Source organism: Elephas maximus, chromosome 8 (genome assembly GCF_024166365.1).
Source record: "Elephas maximus indicus isolate mEleMax1 chromosome 8, mEleMax1 primary haplotype, whole genome shotgun sequence".
Taxonomy (NCBI): domain Eukaryota; kingdom Metazoa; phylum Chordata; class Mammalia; order Proboscidea; family Elephantidae; genus Elephas; species Elephas maximus.
This window is the reverse complement of record NC_064826.1, coordinates 60289836-60313898: the sequence shown is the minus strand read 5'-3', so window position 1 is coordinate 60313898 and position 24063 is coordinate 60289836. Positions and strand designations below refer to the sequence as shown.

Below are 24063 nucleotides of genomic sequence, written 5' to 3'. Positions count from 1 at the left end.
AAAGCTGGACAATGAATAAGGAAGACCAAAGAATTGATGCCTTTGAGTTATGTGTTGGTGAAGAAAATTAAATATACTATGGACTGCTAGAAGAACAAACAAATCTGCCTTGGAAGAAGTACAGCCAGAATGCTCCTTAGAAGCGAGGATGGCACGACTTCATCTTGTGTATTTTGGACATGTTATCAGGAGGGACCAGTCGCTGGAGAAGGACATCATGCTTGGTAAAGCAGAGGGTTAGTGAAAAAGAGGAAGACCTTCAATGAGATGGATTGACACAGTTGCTGTAACAATAGGCTTAAACATAGCAGCGATTATGAGGATGGCACAGGACCGGGCAATGTTTCCTTCTGTTGTACACAGGGTTGATATGAATAGAAACTGATTCAATGCCACCTGACAACAACATAAACTTAAATATGTCACAATTTTGGAACCTGTTGCATTTCAAAAAAATGGAAGTGTCTCAGGTATCTCTTTACCTTTTAAAACGGAAGCCTGTTGAAAACAAATTATAATGCAATATACAGCATTACAAGTAGTAGCTGAATTCGAAGTTCTTTACTCCATGATTTCTTTAAAAGCTACACAAAAACTAAATGAGTGTAAGAGAAACCAAGTGCTGAAACATTCACAGGTAAGGCAAATATATTTTATGGATAATCTTAACTAGTTTATACAATGAAATGAATATTTAGTGCTTCAACGGTATCTGTGGCTTACTTTTGTATATACTTTTTGTTCATTTTGTACGTCTTGGCGTGCTTGGCTTTCAATCATCTCAGTTTGCAGAGAAACGACCATCTTTCCAATATTTTCTGATGCTGTTGTAATAGCTTCCAAATTTTTTGTATCTGTACTGACTGGTCTTAACTTTTCTAATTTTATTTCTTCATATATTTCATTCCATATTTCTCCAATCTGTGATAACAAAGTTTATGTTTATAATTAACCAGAAGTAAATAATACCATTTTAGGTAATCCTTTGTTTAACACTTACAACAACAACAACAAAAAACAAAACTCGTTGCTTCCAAGTTGATTTCGACTCACAGTGACCCTACAGGACAGAGAACTGCCACCACATGGTTTCCAAAGAGTGGCTAGTGTATTCGAACTGCCAACCTTTTGGTTAGCAGCCGAGCTCTTAACCACTGTGCCACCAGGGCTCCAAAAACACTAATAAGTATTAATAATTTATTTTAATAAAGTAATTATTTATTTAATTCTAGTTCCTAGTGCTCTGTAAAGAAAAGAAACTATATATTTAAAAATTTGGTTAAGCTTCTGAATAGCTCTATGTCAATAACATTCATCTTTCATAAACTAATAATTAGAAAATATCTGATCAATTAATGGTATGTCTCCTGAACAACTCTATGGGCAGTATCAGATATAAAATGGAAAATAAAAGCAACACAGTATGTGGATCATTGCTCAAAACTATAGATTTTTTCTTTCCTATTTTATTTTTGCCAGATAAAATTTTAATAGCAAAGTTGTAAAGAAGGTACTCACTTTAAAATCAAGATATCTATGTATGATACAAAGCGTGACAAAATCCTCCGCAGATAAGCCAGGCAAATTTTCAAAATCTAAACAAAGTGTATAAAAAGGCAATTACTTTAACAGAGCAAGTGATTCCAAGAAGTATATATCGATCATAAAAACAGTGCAAACAGTCACTTTTGATTTCACCTTGATTTATGAAAAAGCTATATTTGTGAGCACCTGGCTTCCTCCTATATAGCAAACCTCTGTCAGGCTATCCTTATCCAGTCACCTTTTCTTTCTGTGCTGTGGTCAGACAATGGTGTTGTACTTTTAGAAGCAGAAGAGTGGGGGATTTTTTTTCTTTATAGGAAGCAAGGACTTTAAAAACTCAGTTGATTAGACTTCTGGTACTTCGGCCTAATTATTTAATATTTCTTAACCTTGGGTGCACACTGGAATTACCTGGGGAACTTTAAAAAATACTGATGCCTGGGCCCTACATGCAGAGATTCTGATTTAATTGGTCAGGGGTGCAGTCTGGGCTTTGAGGTAGCAGTGGGACATGCATTTATAGTATAAAGGAATTTTATTCATCATGTTCGAAAAACAGATCACAAACCAAAGTCAACTGGCATATTCAGCCAAACAGAGAAGCTCTCGTGATTTTGATGAGTTACTTCTTACCTAGTTTGCCCAACACAGCATAAATTTTTGCTCTGATATTCTCAGCAACATCCATAACTGCAACCGTAGGGCAGTTGGCAGGCAGTGGCATGACTTTTTGTTCTTCTTGAAAACTAGTAAATAGAGGTTTCTTTGTATCTAATCATTGGATATCATGAAAACACAGAAGTTAAAACAATAGGAAATAAATGCTAAATTTTGAGATTTTAATCTACACAACATAAAATATGTAGAAATATTAGCACAGAGTAAAATTATGCCTTGTACATGGTTATTCTTTTTAAAGTTAGCAATTATTTATTTCTCCCCCATTTTGTGGCAAAATGGAAAGTTTTCCATTTTATTGTTTGTAATATGAAAATTTTGAAAAATTTCTCTAAAAAGTAAAAATTTTGTTGTAAATACCTTTTCATTTTGAGATCCAGAAATTAAATAATTTCACTTTCAGAATGATGTAGCCTCCTTTGCTTTAGTTTACTGTATCTTGTAAAAAAAATTCACTGCCTTGGTGACTTGATTCCGACCCATAGCTAGAACTGCTGACCTTTTGGTTAACAGCCCTATCACTTAACCACTGTGCCACCAGGGCTCCGGTTTACTATATAAAGACAACAAACTACACAGTATACTACAGAGTATACTATAAATATAACAACTCTTTTATGATGTTGTAAATCAAAACTCAGAAATTAAAAAATAGAAACAGAAATTAAAAGTATTTTCACTTAAATAATAACAGAATTTAAATGAAACTAAGAATTTTAAAAGGTTTAGAAAATATAATGTAGCATTGTAGAATATATGAAAGGATAATTATAAGTCCCATTAATTTAGAATCCAGGAATTAAAATTTAGGAACATTTGAGTTTATTTTTATTTAGAAAATAATTTCTTCTCTCATAGTAAAAAATAATTGTGTAAACAAATATCAGCAAGGATGTACAAAATACTATAAAAACTGTTTTCAAAGCACTCTATTTACATCCCAAAATTTTATTGGTAAATGAAACATTACTCAATACCTGCGTAAGTAAAAGGGAGCCCAAAGAAATTTCTTCAGGAGGTACTGTTAGTTTTTTTGTGTTAAAGAATATAATCAAATACCATTTCTTAACAATATTCTATAAAAATATGAACCTGCTAGTAATTTACTTAGTTTTTTCCTAATCACTCAGAATTTATGATTGCAAGTTTTCAAACCCTGTGAAAGAACTTTAGACAAAGGGGTGACAGTCCTCATACTTTCCAAGTGTCTTTTAAAATTCTCTTTTGAAGATATTCATGGAATTGCATCGGCCAACAATTACAGATACACTTACCTATTATCTTCCCATTTTTATCACGCTTTACTCCTAGTTCTTTTTCTTCTTTTCTCCACAATTTAATTAAAAGGCTAGCAGCTGTCTGGTTCTTCTTCCCTCGCCAAGCATTGACATGAGCTGTAGTTTTGGGATTATCACAAAATTCAACCATTATTCCAAGTATTAGATTACAGAATTTTTTTTGGTTCAGCTACAGAAAGGAAACAGAAAAGGAAAAAAGTTGCAAGAAATATTGCCTTCAAAAAAAAAAAAACTTGCATTATGAATAAATTACTTCTAAATGTTTGCCTTATAAAACTCTGAGTCTAATTAAATAAGATTTGGAACAACATCCTATAAAGGAGATGCCCACTGTAATGAGTACATTTTTAAATATTAGAAATTCAAAAGGATAAAAAGGAAACAGATTCAATACAGCCCTGAGGCAGTCTTAAACAAATGTCATGACCAAAAGTGTAATTAATTTTTTGATTTGGAGAAGGGAGATTTGCAAAAACAAGTGAAGGTGTTTAAGTGCGGCAAGGTCAACAGTGTTATATACAGTGCACTGTAATTATAGGATCTTTCAAATTTACATGCTTTATTCTAGTCTGTAAAGACTCTTATTAGCTATAACTTCATTGCTATTAAGAAAATAACTAATGGTGGCTGCAAGTCATAGCCACATACAAAAATAAAACAAATCAGGTATAATTTTATAAATATTTTGAATACCAGCAGCCATAAGAAAGCACTTAAGGAAAATTCTTATTATCAAGCATATTTTCTTTGTTTTTCTACAACTAGTTTTCACCAAACCAAAATTTAGGTATAAAAAATTCCATCCAGAGCAACGGCTTCCACATAGTAACAGTTTCTACGTGAAATACTTCTTGTTGACTAATTCTTATAGTTTACTGCTAATAGAATATAGCAAAGGAAACATGTAATGTTTTGTTTGTATTGCAACACATTATCAATTTCCTCTTATAAAATGAAGGGTATTACCTGCATCAGAGGGTTAGTATGAAGAGTTACATGAGATTGCCTGGCACATAATAAGCCCACAATAACACTTAGCCATTATTAGCAATTATTATCAGTGCACACTAAATAAATATTTAAACAGAATGGTAATAATCAGAAGCTTTGAGTTTTTATTCCTGTACTTTATTTTCTAGAGAAGGAGGCAAATGACAAGGACCAAGTTGATATAAAAACTTCATTAAAGCAAACACAGGAAGCAGCCCTAGCCCACAGAAGTGACCTCGGGGGAAGCCCAGCCAGTGCACGAAGGCAGCGCAGCGACGCGGCTGACAGGAGGAGAAGTTACCAGGAGGCAGTGACTGGTTTTGGAGCCTGGAGTGCGGTGTCCCAGCCAGGGAACCTTGGTGCTCGGCTTTGGACTGGGAGCAGAGGAACTAACCATGGCTCCTGAGACAGCGCAAGCACGGGACGCAGGCCTGACCCTCAGAGGCAATCTCTACCCAGCCAGTGCACACAGTCCACGTGCCCCTTGGGAATCTCAGATAAAACAGTCATCCCAGCAAGATAAGAAACTTTGTCTATATTCCAGGGTGCTACTCTCTCCTATCTATCTGATCCCTCCCCTCCCCTTCCCAGGCAGCTTCATTAACATTGGAATTTCCTGGGCCAGAGAGTGAAGTGCTCTGAGGATTTTTTTTTCTTTGTTTGTTTTGTCTTTTCCTAATCCATTCTCCTGGCTTGAAAGAAAAGCAGCTACAAAAAACCCAGGGACCAAGAATCCTTCCCTGACTTCCCAAAATTGGACTAAAAATACAGAGCCAGCTCCAGCCAAGCATTTGAGATCCACAGTCTCGGGCTTTCATCCCTACAGGGAACAAGGTGGCTATTATAATGCAAAGGCAATTCTGATAGGGATCTCACTGTAACTGTTTTAGTGGATTACTGGAAAAACAAGTTTCCCAGGTCTGATATCTCCACCTATTAAACAGAGCCCTCACTGACCCACAACAGGGAACTGAGGGCTGAAGCTCCACCCAAACCACCTAACCTCCTGCCACAGGGGTCTGAGGATAGTGACATCTACCAATCTGTAGAGGTACATGCACTGGGTGCCTAAGGTACAGCTGCAGAGCCCACCAACCAAAGTGCTTTAGGAATAGAGACACACCTACCTCACTGGCACTTGGGGGAAGCCTGTCAGCATCCTGCCCCCCCTGGAATGTGACCCCCTGCTGCTACTAGAATCTGGTGCACACAACTATCACCACTACTCCTCTAAGCGAATAGGTGACAGTCTACCTCACACACTTGGTGACCCAAAATCAGATTCCACTCAAGAATAGTGAATGGACTCTTAGGCTTATATTTCTGGTAATGGCCCAAACCAGCTGGTAAGAGGACACAAGTGATTCAAAGCCTACAACAATCAAGACAGGGCAATCTAGTAGCCCATTTACGTACACTGAAAGAAAACAAAACAAGATAAGTCTCAGTGAGCAAATATAAAATAAACCATTACAATATCTTATAGATGGCTCAGGGACAACAGTCGATATCAAACCACGTAAAGAAGCAGACCATGATTGCTTCTACAACTCCCCAAATTAAAGATTCAAAATCTTTCCCAAATGAAGATACAATCCTGGAATTGCCAGATACAGAATATAAAAAACTAATTTACAGCATGCTTCAAGACATCGGGGATGACCTCAGAAATGAAATAAGGCAATCTACAGAAAAAGCCAAGGAACAAACTGATAAAGCAGTTGAAGAAATAAAAAAGATTATTCAAGAACATAGTGGAAAAATTAATAAGCTACAAGAATCCATAGAGAGACAGCATTCAGAAATCCAGAAGATTACAGAATTAGACAACTCAATAGGAAGTCAGAGGAGCAGAATTGAGGAATTGGAATGCAGAGTGGGGGAGATGGAGGATAAAGCAATTGACACCAATATAGCTGAAGAAAAATCAGATAAAAGAATTAAAAAAAATGAAGAAACCCTAAGAATCATGTGGGACTCTATCAAGAAGAATAACTTGTGTGTGATTGGTGTTCCAGAACAAGGAGGGATAACAGAAAATACAGACAGAATAGCTGAAGATCTGTTGGCAGAAAACTTCCCTGACATCACGAAAGACAAAAGGATACCTATCCAAGATGCTCATCGAACCCCATTTAAGACTGATCCAAAAAGAAAATCACCAAGACATATTATCATCAAACTTGCCAAAACCAAAGATAAAGAGAAAATTTTAAAAGCAGCCAGGGATAAAAGAAAGCTCTCCAACAAAGAAGAATCAATAAGAATAAGTTCAGACTACTCAGCAGAAACCATGCAGTCAAGAAGGCAATGGGATGACATATATAAAGCACTGAAGGAGAAAAACTTCCACCCAAGGATCATTTATCCAGCAAAACTCTCTCTCAAATATGAAGGCGAAATTAAAACACTTACAGATAAACACAAGCTTAGAGAATTTGCAAAAACCAAACCAAAGCTACAAGAAATACTAAAGGAAATTGTTTGGTCAGAAAATCAATATCATCAGATAACAACACAATACAAGGTCACAGAACAGAACATCCTGATATCAACTCAAATAAGGAAATCACAAAAACAAATTAGATTAATTTTAAAAAGAAAAAAATACTCAAAACAGGGAATCATTGAAGTCATTATGTAAAAGATCACAATAATCAAAAAGAGGGACTAAATACAGGAGGCACTGAACTGCCAGATGGAGAGGAAAACAAGGCGATATAGGACGATACAAGTTAGGTTTTTACTTAGAAAAATAGCGGCAGATATTAAGGTAACCACAAAGAGGTCTAACAATTCCATAACTCAAAATAAAACCCAAGAAAAACATAACGACTCAGCAAACATAAATTCGACTACTAGGAAAATGAGGAACATACAATTTACAAAGAAAAACATCTCAGCACAAAAAAGTAAGTGGAAAAATGAAACTGTCAACAACACACACAAAAAGGCATCAAAATGACAGCACTAAACACATTCTTATCTATAATTACACTGAATGTAAATGGACTAAATGCACCAATAAAGAAACAGAGAGTCTCAGACTGGATAAAGAAACACGATCCATCCACATGCTGCCTACAAGAGACACACCTTAGACTTAGAGACACAAACAAACTAAAACTCAAAGGATGGAAAAAAATATATCAAGCAAACAACAATCAAAAAAGAGCAGGAGTAGCAATATTGATTTCTGACAAAATAGACTTCAAAGTTAAATCCACCACAAAGGATAAAGAAGGACACTACATAATGATTAAAGGGACAATTGACCAGGAAGATATAACCATATTAAACATTTATGCACCCAATGACAGGGCTGCAAGATACATAAAACAAACTTTAACAGAACTGAAAAGTGAGACAGACACCTCCACAATTACAGTAGGAGACTTCAACATACCACTTTCGGAGAAGGACAGGACTTCCAGTAAGAAGCTCAATAGAGATACAGAAGACCTAATTGCTACAATCAACCAACTTGACCTCATAGACCTATACAGAACACTCCACCCAACAGCTGCAAAATATACTTTTTTTTCTAGTGCACATGGAACATTCTCTAGAATAGATCACGTTAGGTCACAAAACAAACCTTTGCAGAATCCAAAACATCGAAATATTACAAAGCATCTTCTCAGACAACAAGGCCATAAAAGTGGAAATCAGTAACAGAAAAATCAGGGAAAAGAAATCAAATACTTGGAAACTGAACAATACCCTGCTCAAAAAAGACTGGGTTATGGAAGACATAAAGGAGGGAATAAAGAAATTCATAGAATGCAACGAGAATGAAAACACTTCCTATCAAAACCTCTGGGACACAGCAAAAGCAGTGCTCAGAGGTCAATTTATATTGATAAATGCACACATACAAAAAGAAGAAAGAGCCAAAATCAGAGAACTGTCCCTACAACTTGAACAAATAGAAAGCGAGCAACAAAAGAATCCATCAGGCACCAGAAGAAAACAAATAATAAAAATTAGAGCTGAACTAAATGAATTAGAGAACAGAAAAACAATTGAAAGAATTAACAAAGTCAAAAGCTGGTTCTTTGAAAAAATTAACAAAATTGATAAACCATTGGCCAGACTGACTAAAGAAATACAGGAAAGGAAACAAACAACCTGAATAAGAGATGAGATGGGCCATATCACAACAGACCCAACTGAAATTAAAAGAATCATATCAGATTATTACAAAAAATTGTACTCTAACAAATTTGTAAACCTAGAAGAAATGGATGAATTCCTGGAAAAACACTACCTACCTAAACTAACACAATCAGAAGTAGAACAACTAAATAGACCCATAATAAAAAAAGAGATTGAAACGGTAATCAAAAAACTTCCAACAAAAAAAAAGCCCTGGCCCGATGGCTTCACTGCAGAGTTCTACCAAACTTTCAGAGAAGAGTTAACACTACTCCTACTAAAGGTATTTCAAAGCATAGAAAATGACGGAATACTACCTAACTCATTCTATGAAGCCACCATTTCCCTGATACCAAAACCAGGTAAAGACATCACAAAAAAAGAAAATTATAGACCTATATCCCTCATGAACATAGATGCAAAAATCCTCAACAAAATTCTAGCCAATAGAATTCAACAACATATCAAAAAAATAATCCACCACGACCAAGTGGGATTTATACCAGGTATGCAAGGCTGGTTTAATATTAGAAAAACCATTAATGTAATCCACCATATAAATAAAACAAAAGACAAAAACCACATGATCTTATCAATTGATGCAGAAAAGGCATTTGACAAAGTCCAACACCCATTTATGATAAAAACTCTCAGCCAAATAGGAATTGAAGGAAAATTCCTCAACATAATACAGGGCATGTATACAAAGCCAACAGCCAACATCACTCTAAATAGAGAGAGCCTGAAAGCATTTCCCTTGAGAACGGGAACCAGACAAGGATGCCCTTTATCACCGCTCTTATTCAACATTGTGCTAGAGGTCCTAGCCAGAGCAATTGGGCTAGACAAAGAAATAAAGGGCATCTGGATTGGCAAGGAAGAATTAAAATTATCTCTATTTGCAGATGACATGATCTTATACACAGAAAACCCTAAGGAATCCTCCAGAAAACTACTGAAACTAATAGAAGAGTTTGGCAGAGTCTCAGGTTACAAGATAAACATACAAAAATCACTTGGATTCCTCTACATCAACAAAAAGAACATCGGAGAGGAAATCACCAAATCAATACCATTCACAGTAGCCCCCAAGAAGATAAAATACTTAGGAATAAATCTTACCAAAGATGTAGAAGACCTATACAAAGAAAACTACAAAGTACTAGTGCAAGAAACTAAAACGGACCTACATAAGTGGAAAAACATACCCTGTTCATGGATAGAAAGACTTAACATAGTAAAAATGTCTATTCTACCAAAAGCCATCTATACATACAATGCACTTCTGATCCAAATTCCAATGACATATTTTAAAGTGATGGAGAAACAAATTACCAACTTCATACAGAAGGGAAAGAAGCCCCGGATAAGTAAAGCATTACTGAAAAAGAAGAAGAAAGTGGGAGGCCTCACTCTACCTGATTTTAGAACATATTATACAGCCACAGTAGTCAAAACAGCCTGGTATTGGTACAACAACAGACACATAGACCAATGGAACAGAATTGAGAACCCAGATATAAATCCATCCATGTATGGGCAGCTGATATTTGACAAAGGTCCAGTGTCAGTTAATTGGGGAAAAGATAGTCTTTTTAACAAATGGTGCTGGCATAACTGGATATCCATTTGCAAAAACATGAAACAGGACCCATACCTCACACCATGCACAAAAACTAACTCCAAGTGGATCAAAGACCTAAACATAAAGACTAAAACGATAAAGACCATGGAAGAAAAAATAGGGACAACCCTAGGAGCCCTAATACAAGGCATAAACAGAATACAAAACATTACCAAAAATGACGAAGAGAAACCAGATAACTGGGAGCTCCTAAAAATCAAACATCTATGCTCATCTAAAGACTTCACCAAAAGAGTAAAAAGACCACCTGCAGATTGGGAAAAAATTTTCACCTATGGCATCTCTGACCAGCACCTGATCTCTAAAATCTATATGATTCTGTCAAAACTCAACCACAAAAAGACAAACAACCCAGTCAAAAAGTAGGCAAAGGATATGAACACGCACTTCACTAAAGAAGATATTCAGGCGGCTAACAGACACATGAGAAAATGCTCTCGATCATTAGCCATTAGAGAAATGCAAATTAAAACTACGATGAGATTCCATCTCACTCCAACAAGGCTGGCATTAATCCAAAAAACACAAAATAATAAATGTTGGAGAGGCTGCAGAGAGACTGGAACTCTTATACACTGCTGGTGGGAATGTAAAATGGTATAACCACTTTGGAAATCTATCTGGCATTTTCTTAAAAAGTTAGAAATAGAACTACCATAGAACCTAGAAATCCCACTCCTCGGAATATACCCTAGAGAAATAAGAGCCTTCACACAAACAGATATATGTACACCCATGTTTGTTGCATCACTGTTTACAACAGCAAAAAGCTGGAAGCAACCAAGGTGTCCATCAATAGATGAATGGTTAAATAAATTATGGTACATTCACACAATGGAATACTACGCATTGATAAAGAACAGTGACGAATCTGTCAAACATTTCATAACATGGAGGAACCTGGAAGGCATTATGCTGAGTGAAATTAGTCAGATGCAAAAGGACAAATACTTTATAAGACCACTATTATAAAAAAAAAAAAAAATTTTTTTTTTTTTTTTTAAGTTCTTGAGAAATAGTATAAACTGAGAAGAACACATTCTTTTGCGGTTACGAGAGGGGGGAGAGAGGGAGAGTGGGAGAGGGTTATTTACTGATTAGTTAGTAGATAAGAACGACTTTAGGTGAAGGGAAGGACAATACTCAATACAGGGAAGGTCAGCTCAACTAGACTGGACCAAAAGCAAAGAAGTTTCCAGGATAAACTGAATGCTTCGAAGGTCACCGGAGCAAGGGTGTGGGTTTGGGGACTATGGCTTAAGGGGACTTCTAAGTCAATTGGCATAATAAACTCTATTATGATAACATTCTGCATCCCACTTAGAAGTGCGGTGTCTGGGGTCTTAAATGCTAACAAGCGGCCATCTAAGATGCATCAATTGGTCTCAACCCACCTGGATCAAAGGAGAATAAAGAACACCAAGGTCACAGGATAACTATGAGCCCAAGAGACAGAAAGGGCCACAGGAACCAGAGACTTACATCATCCTGAGACCAGAAGAACTAGATGGTGCCTGGCCACAACTGATGACTATCCTGACAGGGAACACAACAGAGAACTCCTGAGGGAGCAGGAGAACAGTGGGATGCAGACCCCAAATTCTCATAAAAAGACCAGACTTAATGGTCTGACTGAGACTAGAAGAATCTTGGCGGTCATGGTCCCCAAACCTTCTGTTGGCCCAGGACAGGAACCATTCCCAAAGACTACTCATCAGACATGGAAGGGACTGGAGAATGGGCTGGAGAGAGATGTTGATGAAGAGTGAGCTACTTATATCAGGTAGACACTTGAGACTGTATTGGCATCTCCTGTCTGGAGGGGAGATGGGAGGGTAGAGAGGGTTAGAAACTGGCAAAAGGGTCAAGAAAGGAGAGGCTGGAAGAAGGGAGCGGGCTGACTCACTAGGGAGAGAGTAAATGGGAGTATGTAGTAAGGTGTGTATATAAGCTTACATGTGACAGACTGACTTGATTTGTAAACTTTCACTTAAAGCACAATAAAAATTATTAAAAAAAAAAAAGAGGATTAGGGTGGGATTGTAACAGCACCCTTACTCAGGTCACTTCCCTGATCCAGTGTAAAGGGAGCTTCCCTGAGGTGTGGTCTGCACCACCTTTTCTCTCTCAAGAGATAAAAGGGAAGGGAAGCAAGCAGAGAGTTGGGGACCTCATACCACCAAGAAAGTAATACCAGGATCAGAGTATGTCCTTTGGACCTGGGGTCCCTGCCCCTGAGAAGTTTGTCAACCATGCGAAGATTGAGGACAAGGACCTTCTTGTAGAGCCAACAGAGACAGAAAGCCTTCCCCTGGAGCTGATGCCTTGAATTTGGACTTTTAGCCTACTTTACTCTGAAGAAATAAATTTCTCTTTGTTAAAGCCAAAAAAAAAAAAACTTCATTAAAATGTACTTGTAATTAACTTGACTGGTTCAATTCATATTAAGCCAATCTAATAATAATAATCATAATAACAGCAAACACTTATATAGCAATGATATGCATCAGACATCATTCTAATACACACACACACACACATTCTGCACACTTAACCTTCCCACTAGTACTATGAAGTAGATACTGTTACTATCCCTGTTTTACGGATGGAGAAACCGAGGGACATGGTTTTTAAATAATTTGCCCAAGTTACACAGCTAACAAATTCTGGAGGCCTCAGTCAGATTGGCTTCAGCCTATCCTCATAACCACTCTGCTATTTGGCCTCTCCTCCCAGTTGTTTTCATACCTTTCCATCAAAGAAACACTAAAGGCAAAGGACAGTGAACAAGTGGGAAATGCCTTTGAGGCCTTCTATCCAGTCTTAAACCTTAGTGTAAATTTTACATTATTTAATTTTTCTATGTTTAATATAACACCTCACTTCCAAATCTTTAACTAAAAGGGATGTTCCAGCCAAGATGTGCCAGGTTAATTTTGTGACTTTGGGAATTCCCTGACACATCACCACATGGCTCTGGGTATAGCTATACCCTAGTCAGAGAAACATTGTAAGCCACACCATCTAGTCCTACATTGGCAGCGCTAGACATACATCCCCTTGTATTATGTTCAATTTTCTAAACTTTCCAAGGGTTTCTGGTTATGATTCATTCCTGTTTATCAAGATGGATTATTATCATTATTATTCACTTATTTTTTATATGTGGTGTTTTGTATTAGTGTTTGCTCTCTTATCTCTAGAACTAATTTTCTTTCAGGAAGTGAAGGGACACAAACAACTTCTGTACATCTGCTAAATCGAAGTATGTTTGTTATTTGTTATTCTGTTAATAAAATCAATGATGGTAGCAGTCACAGGCAGCGACATGGCTAGAACTCTGTGTGAGAATCTTCCAAAATGTTACTGACACAAAATTAAATTTTTCCTCCCACATCATCTTGACTATGGACCCCACTTAGAATTGAGGCTAGTAGGGATTACTTGAAAGATCAATGAGGGTCTTTGACATTATTCTCAGCTGTTAGATGGCAACAATCTTTACTGACAGGCTTAGTATGCTCACCTCTGCTCATTCAGTAAAACCATGGTCCATGACATACTAGACTTCTTAACTTTACCTCCTAACTATATATGGTTCTCAAAAAATGCTTATCTTTGTCCTTCCGGCTACTGTGGCTCTTAACTTTTAATACCAGAGGGAAAACCTAGAATTAATTTGTAAATGACTGGGGATTTTGATATGTTCTGGTATTTCGCTGACTGCTTCTTAGAAGGTTGATAAAGTACAAAGGGGGGAAGAAAAAGAATCCTCTGCTAGAATGTGTTTGGGAACATTGATCTAAAAAAAGGGATTTCTTAACGAGAGGAATTTTCAGAGCCTTCAATATGCTGATGCATACTATGAATGTCCAGGAGGTATTCTGTTTAAAACAATACACTTAAACATGACTTGGGCTACATTTACCCCATGGGTAAAGCAATCTACTGCTAACCAAAAGGTTGGTGGTTCAAAGCCACCAGCGGCTTTGCAAGAGTAAGATGTGGCAGCCTGCTTCCATAGAGATTTACAGCCTTGGAAACCCTTTGGGGTCGCTGTGAGTTGGAATCGACTTGACAGCAGTGGGTTTGGTTTTTTGGTTTTATTCATAGAAGAGTGTTCTGTGGTATTCATTGTGTAAAGGATTAATAAAAAATACCTTTTGTCTTACAGTTGTTATAAGCGTACTTACTGCTAGTAAATCCAAAAGGAGAAAAATGCCTTCTTTTTCAAGAAAGTAATCCTCGGAGGGATAACATCCCAAAATGCAGCACCTTAAATAAAAAAGGAAGTTATTCATTAACAAAGATTTACTGTTAAACTCAATTTGCAGAGCTTTCTATCAAAAAGAATATTTTCAAAGAACGTTTTCATTCTCTTAAGTAACCAATAGTTTAACTTTAAAAAAAATAGAACTTTGAAGAAACTTTTAATTTCAACTCTTTTTAAACCAATATCAATGAATTCTTTTTCATAATTACCTTTTTTTCCTACACATGCACTATTCTCCTTATCTCTCATGATATTATTTTAAAATTTCCACTCTGATTCTCTATTGTTTCTTCAAGGCTTATCTGTTCACTGTCTTCCTTCCATGATATTGGTGTGCCTCAAGCATTTGATGAATCTTGATTACATTGCATGTTTGCAGCTGATATTATTTGCAAAAGTGTCAGTTGCTTACCCCTGTGCAGCTCACGTGGAGTGAGGGATTGAAGGACTTGCCTGAGATACTTACGTTATTTTCCAGCGTGGAGGGTTAAACAAGCTCTTGCTGGTGGTGGTGGCAGGGTGGTAAATAGCCCTGCCGGGGTTCACTGCCTGTCTCCTCTCCCTAAACATGGCTCCCACTGGGAAAAAAGAGACTACTGTCTCTGCCTCCTGCCTCATGATAGTGATAATGGTGGTGGTGGTGTTAGGGATTGGGATGTGTTATGGACTGAATTGTATCTTCCAAAAAGAAATGTTGAAGACTTAATCCCTATACCTGTGAATGTGACCTCGTTTGGGGAAATAGCGTTTTTCTTTGCAGATATTATCAGTTAACCATATTATTCTGGAGTGGGGGGGGGGGTCCTAATTACTTCTGAGTGCTGTCTTATAAAAAGGGAGGCATACACAAGGAGAAGACAAATGCCATGTAATGAAGGAAGCAGATACATCTATAAGCAGTAAAGGAATGCCAAGGATTGCCAGCAGCCACCAAAAACCTGGAGTCATGGAACAGCTCCTCTTCCAAATGTTCATAAATAGTAGAGAGGATAAACTGTGGAATACTACACGGTGATTAAAATTAACAAAATACTGCTATACTGAACACGTTTGGAAGAATCTCATAAGATGGAGTGATAGAAGTTAAGACAAAAGAATACATCCTATATGATTTCATTAATTCATAAGCAGGCAAAACTAATTCATGGTATTAGAAATCAAGATAATGGTTCCCTTTGGGGAAAAGGAAAAGGATAGGGATATGAGGAGGATTTCTGGGTATTACTATATTCTGTATCTTGATGGGAAACCCTGGTGGTGTAGTGGTTAAGTGCTGCGGCTGCTAACCAAAGGGTCAGCAGTTCGAATCCGCCAGGCGCTCCTTGGAAACTCTGTGAGGCAGTTCTACTCTGTCCTATAGGGTCGCTATGAGTCGGAATCGACTTGACGGCACTGGGTTTGGTTTTTTTTGTTTTTGATATCTCGATAAGGATGGTGCTTGTGAAGGTATTTTGTGATAATATATTTATAATTAATGAATATTTCTGGATGTATATCATATTTCAATAAAAATTAAAACTATTTCAATATTAAAACTATATCATATTTCAATAAAATTAAAACTAAGACAAAAAATTGGGAAAATGCATTTAAAAAAACACATCAACTATAAGGATGTAAGTGATAAACCTGGACTAATTATACTTAATAGTGCCAGGAAAATAATTACGCATTTACTAGGCTCCAAAAAAGATGAAGAGTTACATTTTGGACAGAGTTATTTTTAATGCTGCTAATAGTATTTCTGAATGCCCTAGGATATTATATATTTGTAAGCAAATCAGCAACAGGAGCACGGGTCTCTTAAAGATATTGCCTGTCCTCAAGTTGGAATGCTATAAAGCTATGGACTTGTTTCTAGTACAACAGACACACAATGACTTAGGCTTCATTTATTTATTTGCTACTTCTACCTAATCTCTTACCCATTGGGATGTGAAGTTGTGTATAACAAAACACATGTAAATAAAACCATTAATCTAATAATATTTCTTAGTACGACTGTGATGCATTAGATAAAGAAGGGATTAGGAAATATCAAGACATCTTCTGCAGCTACCTCTGGATCTAATATATTGCTAGACAGCAAGGATAGCATTCATCAATACTCATCTCTCAATTTTTTATGCTTTGGCCAGTAAGAGTTTACTCTTGAAACTTTAAAAAGACCAGATATCATCTCTTCTCTATAGTAACAAACTAGATAGCTGATTAGCCTGATTGTCTATATATATTTATTTATTTTAACAGTTAGTAAACACATTGCTTTATGACATTGGTTAACAGCCCCACAACATGTCAACACTCTCCCTTCACAACCTTGGATTTCCTATTACCAGTTTTCCTGTCCCCTCCTGCCTTCTAGTCCCTGCCACAGGGCTGGTGTGCCCCTTTGGTCTCGTTTTGTTTTATGTGCCTGTCTAATCTTTGGCTGAAGGGTGAACCTCAGGAGTGACTTCATTCCTGAGCTAAAAGGCGGTCCAGGGGCCATACTCTTGGAGTTTCTCCAATCTCTTTCAGGCCAGTAAGTCTGGTCTTTTTTTGTGAATTAGAATTTTGTTCTACATTTTTCTCCAGCTCTCTCTGGGACCCTCTATTGTGATCCCTGTCAGAGCAGTCAGTGGTGGTAGCTAGGCACCATCTAGTTGTACTGGACTCAGTCTGGTGGAGGCTGTGGTAGTTGTGGTCCATTAGTCCTTTGGACTAATCTTTCCTTTGTGTCTTTAGTATTCTTTATTCTCCCTTGCTGCCAAAAGGGTGAGACCAGCAAAGTATCTTAGATGGTTGCTCACAGGCTTTTAAGACCCCAGACACTACTTACCAAAGTAGAATGTAGAACAATTTCTTTATAAACTATGGTATGCCTATTGAACTAGATGTTTCCCAAGACCATGGTCCCCATAGCCCTCTGCCCAGCAATTTGGTCCCTCAGGAGTTTAAAGCTTCCATGACCTTGCCTTGTACAAGTTGTGCTGGTTTCCCCAGTTGTCTGTGTATATTTGGGTAAGAGTTGAGTAAGTCAACTCTCTGTATAAACAAAGAACGTGCAGTAGGTAAATTTAGTTACTTGATCTCACGGAAAGTAATATTAATCAGACTGCCTGATTACAAGAGCAGTTCTCATAAATTCCAAGCAGAGAGAACAAAGGAAATGTGTTGGCTTTTAATAGTATCAGAAAATCAATTAATTTTCTCCTCGAGACAAAAATTTGTTAAATTAACGCTTAAGAAAAGCAGTATTTCTGCCCTTAGGAATGCTAAAAAGTTTAGGATATAATATTGATTAGAAAATACCTAATCAATATGTTTACAACTCTTTGAAGAGAAGAATGAGGAATTCAGCAGTCTTCAAATACAAACAAAAATACTGTATCAGTAATAGTGGATGCTTGTGTTTACCCTAGACCAGGCCAAAGCAGAATGGGGTCAAAGCATGAAAATAAAAATTTAAGTTTAGATACAAGAATGGTTTTGAATTTGAGTGATAGACAAGATTACTTTCCAAAGGACATTAGTGTCATTTTTGGACTATCCAAAAAAAAGACATAGAAAGAGCTATCTTCTTGGCATAGTTTGAATAATGAAAATTGGCATACATAGCTATAGAGGTAATTTTCTTATACCTCTATAAGGTTCTATCTAACTTGGTTACAGTAATACTCACCAGATGCTGTCCAATGTACTAAAAAGAAGTACATTATAGCCTAATCCACTCTGTAACTTCTTGGGGTCTGTTTTCATTACATGAAGAATTATATCTACTCCTTCAGTTCCAAAAATTTCCTGTTTAAGAAGTTTATTTAAAATTATTTCTTGAAATAAATAAATAGTCCCTTCCTTTGCCTCTCATTCTGTCCCCTAAAACTGTTTTTCTACCAGAAAAATATAACAACACTATGAGGGAAACAGTTTTTAATACAAAAATTTTTTGAACTTGTTTTCAGGAATTTAAGAAAAATTACTGTAAGGCTAATCATTTTAGGAGAGAGAGTCAATCAACAATTAATGTCCTTTTACATTTCTTGTTTTTATTCTTTTTTAAAAAATCAACTATAAGACCTGCCGCATGATTGTCTTTCACATTATAATAGATGTAGTCCAGCAGCATGTCAGATGAATATCAGGCAGCAACAACTGATTTCAGAGGCTAAAATCCTATCATGGAATATTTTCTAATGCTCCCAAGAGAGAAATAAATACACAAATAGTAGTTAAAAACTTTTATAACTTATATGAAGTTATAACCAGTTTTTATTTTTCCTTTACCAATTATCATTCCCACTGCCTCGATGTTTAGTTCTGGGGCTCAGTAAACAAGATTATGATTATTTTTCTAGAAGAGTAAAAGTACAGGGTGGTGTAATATAAGGAGAACTTGTATCAAAGCTTGGAGCAAAGTATGGAATCACCATTCCTGTGCCTTCCCCCAAAATATCTTCATTGGAACCATCATATTTTTTATTTTTATCTTTCCAATTTCTTCTCTTGCTATTGTTATCAATCTCTGAGACTCAGAATTTGTTAAGGAGTTAAAAAAGATCAGAGGCTATTAAGCTCTTGTTTGAATTTTTAGTGCTAGATATGAACCCAATTCAAATAAAAAAAAATTTATAATCGTTCATCTCACTTTGGAAAACTGTTTGGAAAAGTGTCTTAAAAAGTTAAACATATACCTACCTTACGACCTGGCAATTCTACTCCTAGGTATTTACCCAAGAGAAATGGAGCATATGTCCACAAAAAGACAGTGAAAAAATGTGCACTGAAGCTTTATTCACAATAGCCCCAAATGGAAACACTCAATGTCCATCAATGGGAGAATGTATAAATACATTTTGGTATATTCATACTATGGAAAACTATTCAGCAATCAAATGAAATGAACTATTGGTACATTCAGCAACATGGATCTATTTCAGAAACTTGATGCTGGATGACAGAAACAAACACAAAATAAATACTGTGTGGCTCTGTTCATAAAAAGTTAAAGAATAAAGGGATAGAAATTAGAAAAGTGGTTGCCTGGAGATGGGGGGATGGCTGGTAAGTGGTATACGGAACTGTATATATAGGGTGATGGCGATATTCTATCTTTTGTTTGGGGTATTATTTAAACGGGTGTACAAACCCAGTAAAAATTTAAAAAATGGGTTATACATTTGTCAAAACTCATTGAACTACATACTTAAGATATGCACATTTTACTTTAATGTAATTATACTCCAATTATAAAGAAAGACTATTAAATTAATTTTTTATAAGAATAAAGAAAACATTAGCAATCACTAAGAAAATATTCAGAGTGTTAGGTGATTGGGAGATCTGAACAAAACGTTGATTCACAGGCATACATACCTTCCCATGAATGTGATGTTCACAAAGGCCAGATAAGGTAAGTAATATATCAGACTGAATTTCCAAAACGATAGACTCTTCCTTTTCATTAGGCTTGTTTATTGTACTTTTAAAGATTCCTGGTATGAAAAAGTATAAAGAATATAAAGTTGTTGGACACTGTATTTTTATTTTATCAATTACTGTTTGAAAATCCTTTCTAATAAAATTTCCTTAGCTGTACGAACTATTTTCTCTCTCTTTTACTGTTGCTGAAAATACACACCTCAAAACATACACCAATTCAATAACCTGTACAATTCAGTGACACTGATTACATTCTTCAAGACGTGCGACCATTCTCACCCTCCTTTTCGGAATTGTTGCTCCCCCACTGGCAAAAACTCACTGTCCCCTAAGCTTCCTATCTAACCTTTTGAGTTGATATTGTAAATTTGATCCCATATAGATAGTTCTTTTAAGGAGCACAACGCTCAAGGCAGACATTCTTTACTAATTAAGCTAAACTAAACTAAGAACCGTTTAAAAGGTGGTATTTTCACTGCATATTTATTTAGAAGCTGTGGGGAGAAGGATGGATTCTTGGAGCTCTCAATACAATCAGTAGCCCCATATATACAGTACAGAATTAATTAATGGGATGTCATTAAAAGATGCTTTAACAACCGGATACTTTGCCCTAGCAACAAAGCTTTGTTTAGAAATCAGCAGATTCATGAGGCAGAGACGACAGATTTTGGAAATACATAACCAAAATGCTGGACCGCAACGTGCTTTTCTTCTTCTCACAGTTAACATTTTTAAACAAAGGTGGAACACCTCCCTATGTGTGTTTTCTACTCCTGTTCTTTCTGCATCCTTTCCTAATGTCTGTCTGCAGGTGTCTTTAGATAGCAGTATCTCCCTGTCCTTTAAAATCCCTCCCTTACTTCTAATCAAAATGAAAATGGACTTGAAAACAGCTTGTTACTTACTGATGGAATAATATTCACAATAAAACTTCACCTAAAAAGTGAATTTTCCTTTGAGCTTTAAATGAGGAACAAAAGTCGTTTTTCCTCTGGTAAGAGTTATTGTCATTAGCATGGAGGTACAGAGCTATGTTCCAAAGTAGAAAAAAGGGTCATGGAAATGACACCCTGTCTCCACAGCTGGCCTGCCAGGGACTATTCTTGGACCTGTTAGAATGAATTACAACTGGGCAATCAGACCCTAGGGAGACTTGCTGAGGCTGCTGGAGGCCCAGTGCAGGGGCATGCCATAGAAGGAGGAATCTATGTTCCTTTATCAGGAGAATCTACTAGAAATCCAACCTGGCTGGCCATAGGTTTGCTTCTCCTTTCTGGAATATCTCATTCTCCTTCCTGCCTGGGAATAGGCATGTAACTTTCCCTGCTACTCAAAACACATTATGTTATTACTGAATTATTTTCTTTATACTTCATTACCGTTTAACTCCCTGCCTTTCCCTCTATTTGTTTTATTCTTATCATTCTATATATTTCTCTCAGATTATCTTCCTAGAATAGAGCATTGTATACATAGTTTTCCTGATCAAAACCTTTAATGGCTCCCTATACCCAAAGACTAGGAAGCTCGAACTCTGTTGTCTGGCATTCCAAACTCTTTCCAGCTTGGCTTCTGACTATACAGTTGACCTTATCTCACATTATTTATCTGCATAAAACTTTGACTCTAGTTAAGCCAGCTCTGAACACATTGTCCCACATATATTTCAGTACCACATCTCTGCTCTTGCTGTCCTCCTGGCTCGAAAGGCCATTTCTTTTCTCTCTGGAAACTACTCTTATCCTCAGACCTCAACTCAATAAAGGCTCCTACTATGACTGCCCAGCCTTCAAAATTAACCCAAGCCTCTTAGTTTCTGTGTTACCTACTCTGCATACTAGTCATCAGGTGCCTAGCTGATGGTGCAAGGTAATACATGCTATGTTTCTATGACGTACATCTTTTTTTTAATTCACACCAAGGGCAAGGCTCACAGCGCCCTGCTCTATACATCTTTGTAACCCCAGTGGCTAGACAGAAGGTATATAAACATTTACATTTATAATGCAATTACTATTTGTTGAGTCCATTACTACTATAAAGTCTACTGTTAGATTAAATAAGACAGGACCCTTGCCTTAAAAAAAAAAAAACACATGATAAAGATCAGCTTATTTAAAGTTAAGGGGAAAAGGTCATAAGCAGAGAAGAACCTTTGCTTGCTGTCTTCCCTCTTTTCTGCTCCACTCCCCAGCTCAGATAAGGTTAAGACTTCTTTCTGAACACACGGAAAATTATATTTCCTAGACTTCCTTCAGTTAGTCTGGGCCTTAAGACTGAGTTCTATGGATTCATGGAAGTGATAAAATCTACTTCCAGGTTTGGTCATCCTAAGTAAACTTATCAAGATGGTGAATGTTTTTGCCTAGATCTCATTTCAGTATCCTCTTTTTGTCCATTAGTGTTATTAATGGAAGGCACTAATAATGTAAGAGTAGGCATTTTGACTTAAGAGGTGGAAGAGTCTTTAAATAGGCACCTGTACTTGACACCAAGCAATTAATACCACAAAGGCAACCATTTATTCATAAGGTCATCTGTGAATATTAATGTGACTGAAATCATTCTTACCTTTCAAAGTCAGGAAGGGTGAGAGCTGAGGAACTATACACTTTTTTTTTTTTTTTTTTTAATTAACAAAAGGGAATGTAGATTTTGTTTAGTGGTACTGAACTTTATAGTGGGCTAATATGTATGTGGAAGCCCTGGTGATACAGTGGTTAGGAGCTCAGCTGTTAACTAAAAGGTCAGCAGTTCGAATCCACCAGTTGCTCCTTGGAAGCCCTATGGAGCAGTTCTACTCTGTCCTACAGGGACACTGTGAGTTGGAATTGATTCAGCAGCAAGGGGTTTGTTTGTTTTTTGAATATGTATGTATTTGGGGGATAAAATAACTTAGAATAACTGATTCTAAGTTGAAAATCAGGGATATTCTGATATTTTATATCAGAAAAGAAACTCTTAAGTGTGTTCCTGTACATACCAGCATACCAGTGTTCTGGTATGTCAGATGCATTGGAAAATAAAATGTTATCCTCTTTTAAAATTGCTCCAAAAAAGCTTCACTAAAAGCCATCTTTTTTTTAAAAAAGGAAACATGATTTTTATTTTTATTGTACTTTAGATGAAGGTTTACAGAACATACTAGTTTCTCATTAAACAACTAGTACACATTGTTTTCTGACATTGGTTAACAACCTCACAACATGTCAACACTCTCCCTTCTCAACTCTGGGTTCTCTATTACCAGCTTTCCTGTCCCCTCCTGCCTTCTAGTCCTTGCCCCTGGGCTGGTGTGCCCCTTTAGTCTTGTTTTGTTTTATGTGCCTGTCTAATCTTTGGCTGAAGGGTAAACCTCAGGGGTGACTTCATTACTGAGCTGAAAGAGTGTCCGGAGCCATACTGTTGGGGTTTCTTTAGTCTCTGTCAGGCCAGTAAGTCTGGTCTTTTTTTTTTTGAGTTAGAATTTTGTTCTACATTTTCTCCAGCTCTGTCTAGGACCTTCTATTGTGATCCCTGTCAGAGCAGCCAGTGGTGGTAGCTGGGCACCATCTAGTTGTACTGGACTCAGTCTGGCAGAGGCCGTGGTAGATGTGGTCCATTAGTACTTTGGACTAATCTAAAAGTGGTGATCTTATTACTAAAAGAGGCCCTGTGGCACAGCGGTTAAGAGTTTGGTTGCTAAGCAAAAGGCCAGTAGTTCGAATCTACCAGCTGCTCCTTAGAAACTCTAAGGGGCAGTTTTACTCTGTCCTATAGGGTTGCTATGAGTTGGAATCAACTCGATGGCAATGGGTTTATTAATAAAAGAGTAAAACATAACAATAGCCAATTAAAAAAAAAAAAGGTAGTCCTAAATGAAATAGTTCCTTAATTGAGGAAACAAATGTTTAAAGGATTAGTGATTATGAAGTCTTAGTAAAAAAGACAATCTGGTTTATAGTAACAATATGAAATACAAATCAAGGAAACACGAGTTTCTCAGCTGCAAGGACAAAAAATGCAGAACAAATTATAAATATTCTACTTTCATCAGTAAACTAACAGGTTAT

General features: G+C 36.7%; 1 protein-coding gene across 4 annotated transcripts in view; it reads right to left on the bottom strand.

The window, feature by feature from the left end:
• The window catches only part of CFAP69 (cilia and flagella associated protein 69), a 72251-nt gene that overhangs the window by 9228 nt on the left and 38960 nt on the right, over window positions 1-24063 (bottom strand). For all 4 annotated transcript variants that reach the window (XR_007518422.1, XM_049893626.1, XM_049893627.1 and 1 more), the window contains exons 14-20: window positions 19943-20061; window positions 18252-18370; window positions 14508-14589; window positions 3498-3690; window positions 2179-2316; window positions 1519-1595; window positions 724-921 (exon numbers count right to left, since the gene is read on the bottom strand). Coding sequence is in view for 3 of the 4 variants with exons in the window: in XM_049893626.1 (XP_049749583.1) it covers window positions 724-921; window positions 1519-1595; window positions 2179-2316; window positions 3498-3690; window positions 14508-14589; window positions 18252-18370; window positions 19943-20061 (926 nt within the window). In the remaining variant the exon portion in view is untranslated. The remainder of the gene's footprint in view (window positions 1-723; window positions 922-1518; window positions 1596-2178; window positions 2317-3497; window positions 3691-14507; window positions 14590-18251; window positions 18371-19942; window positions 20062-24063) is intronic.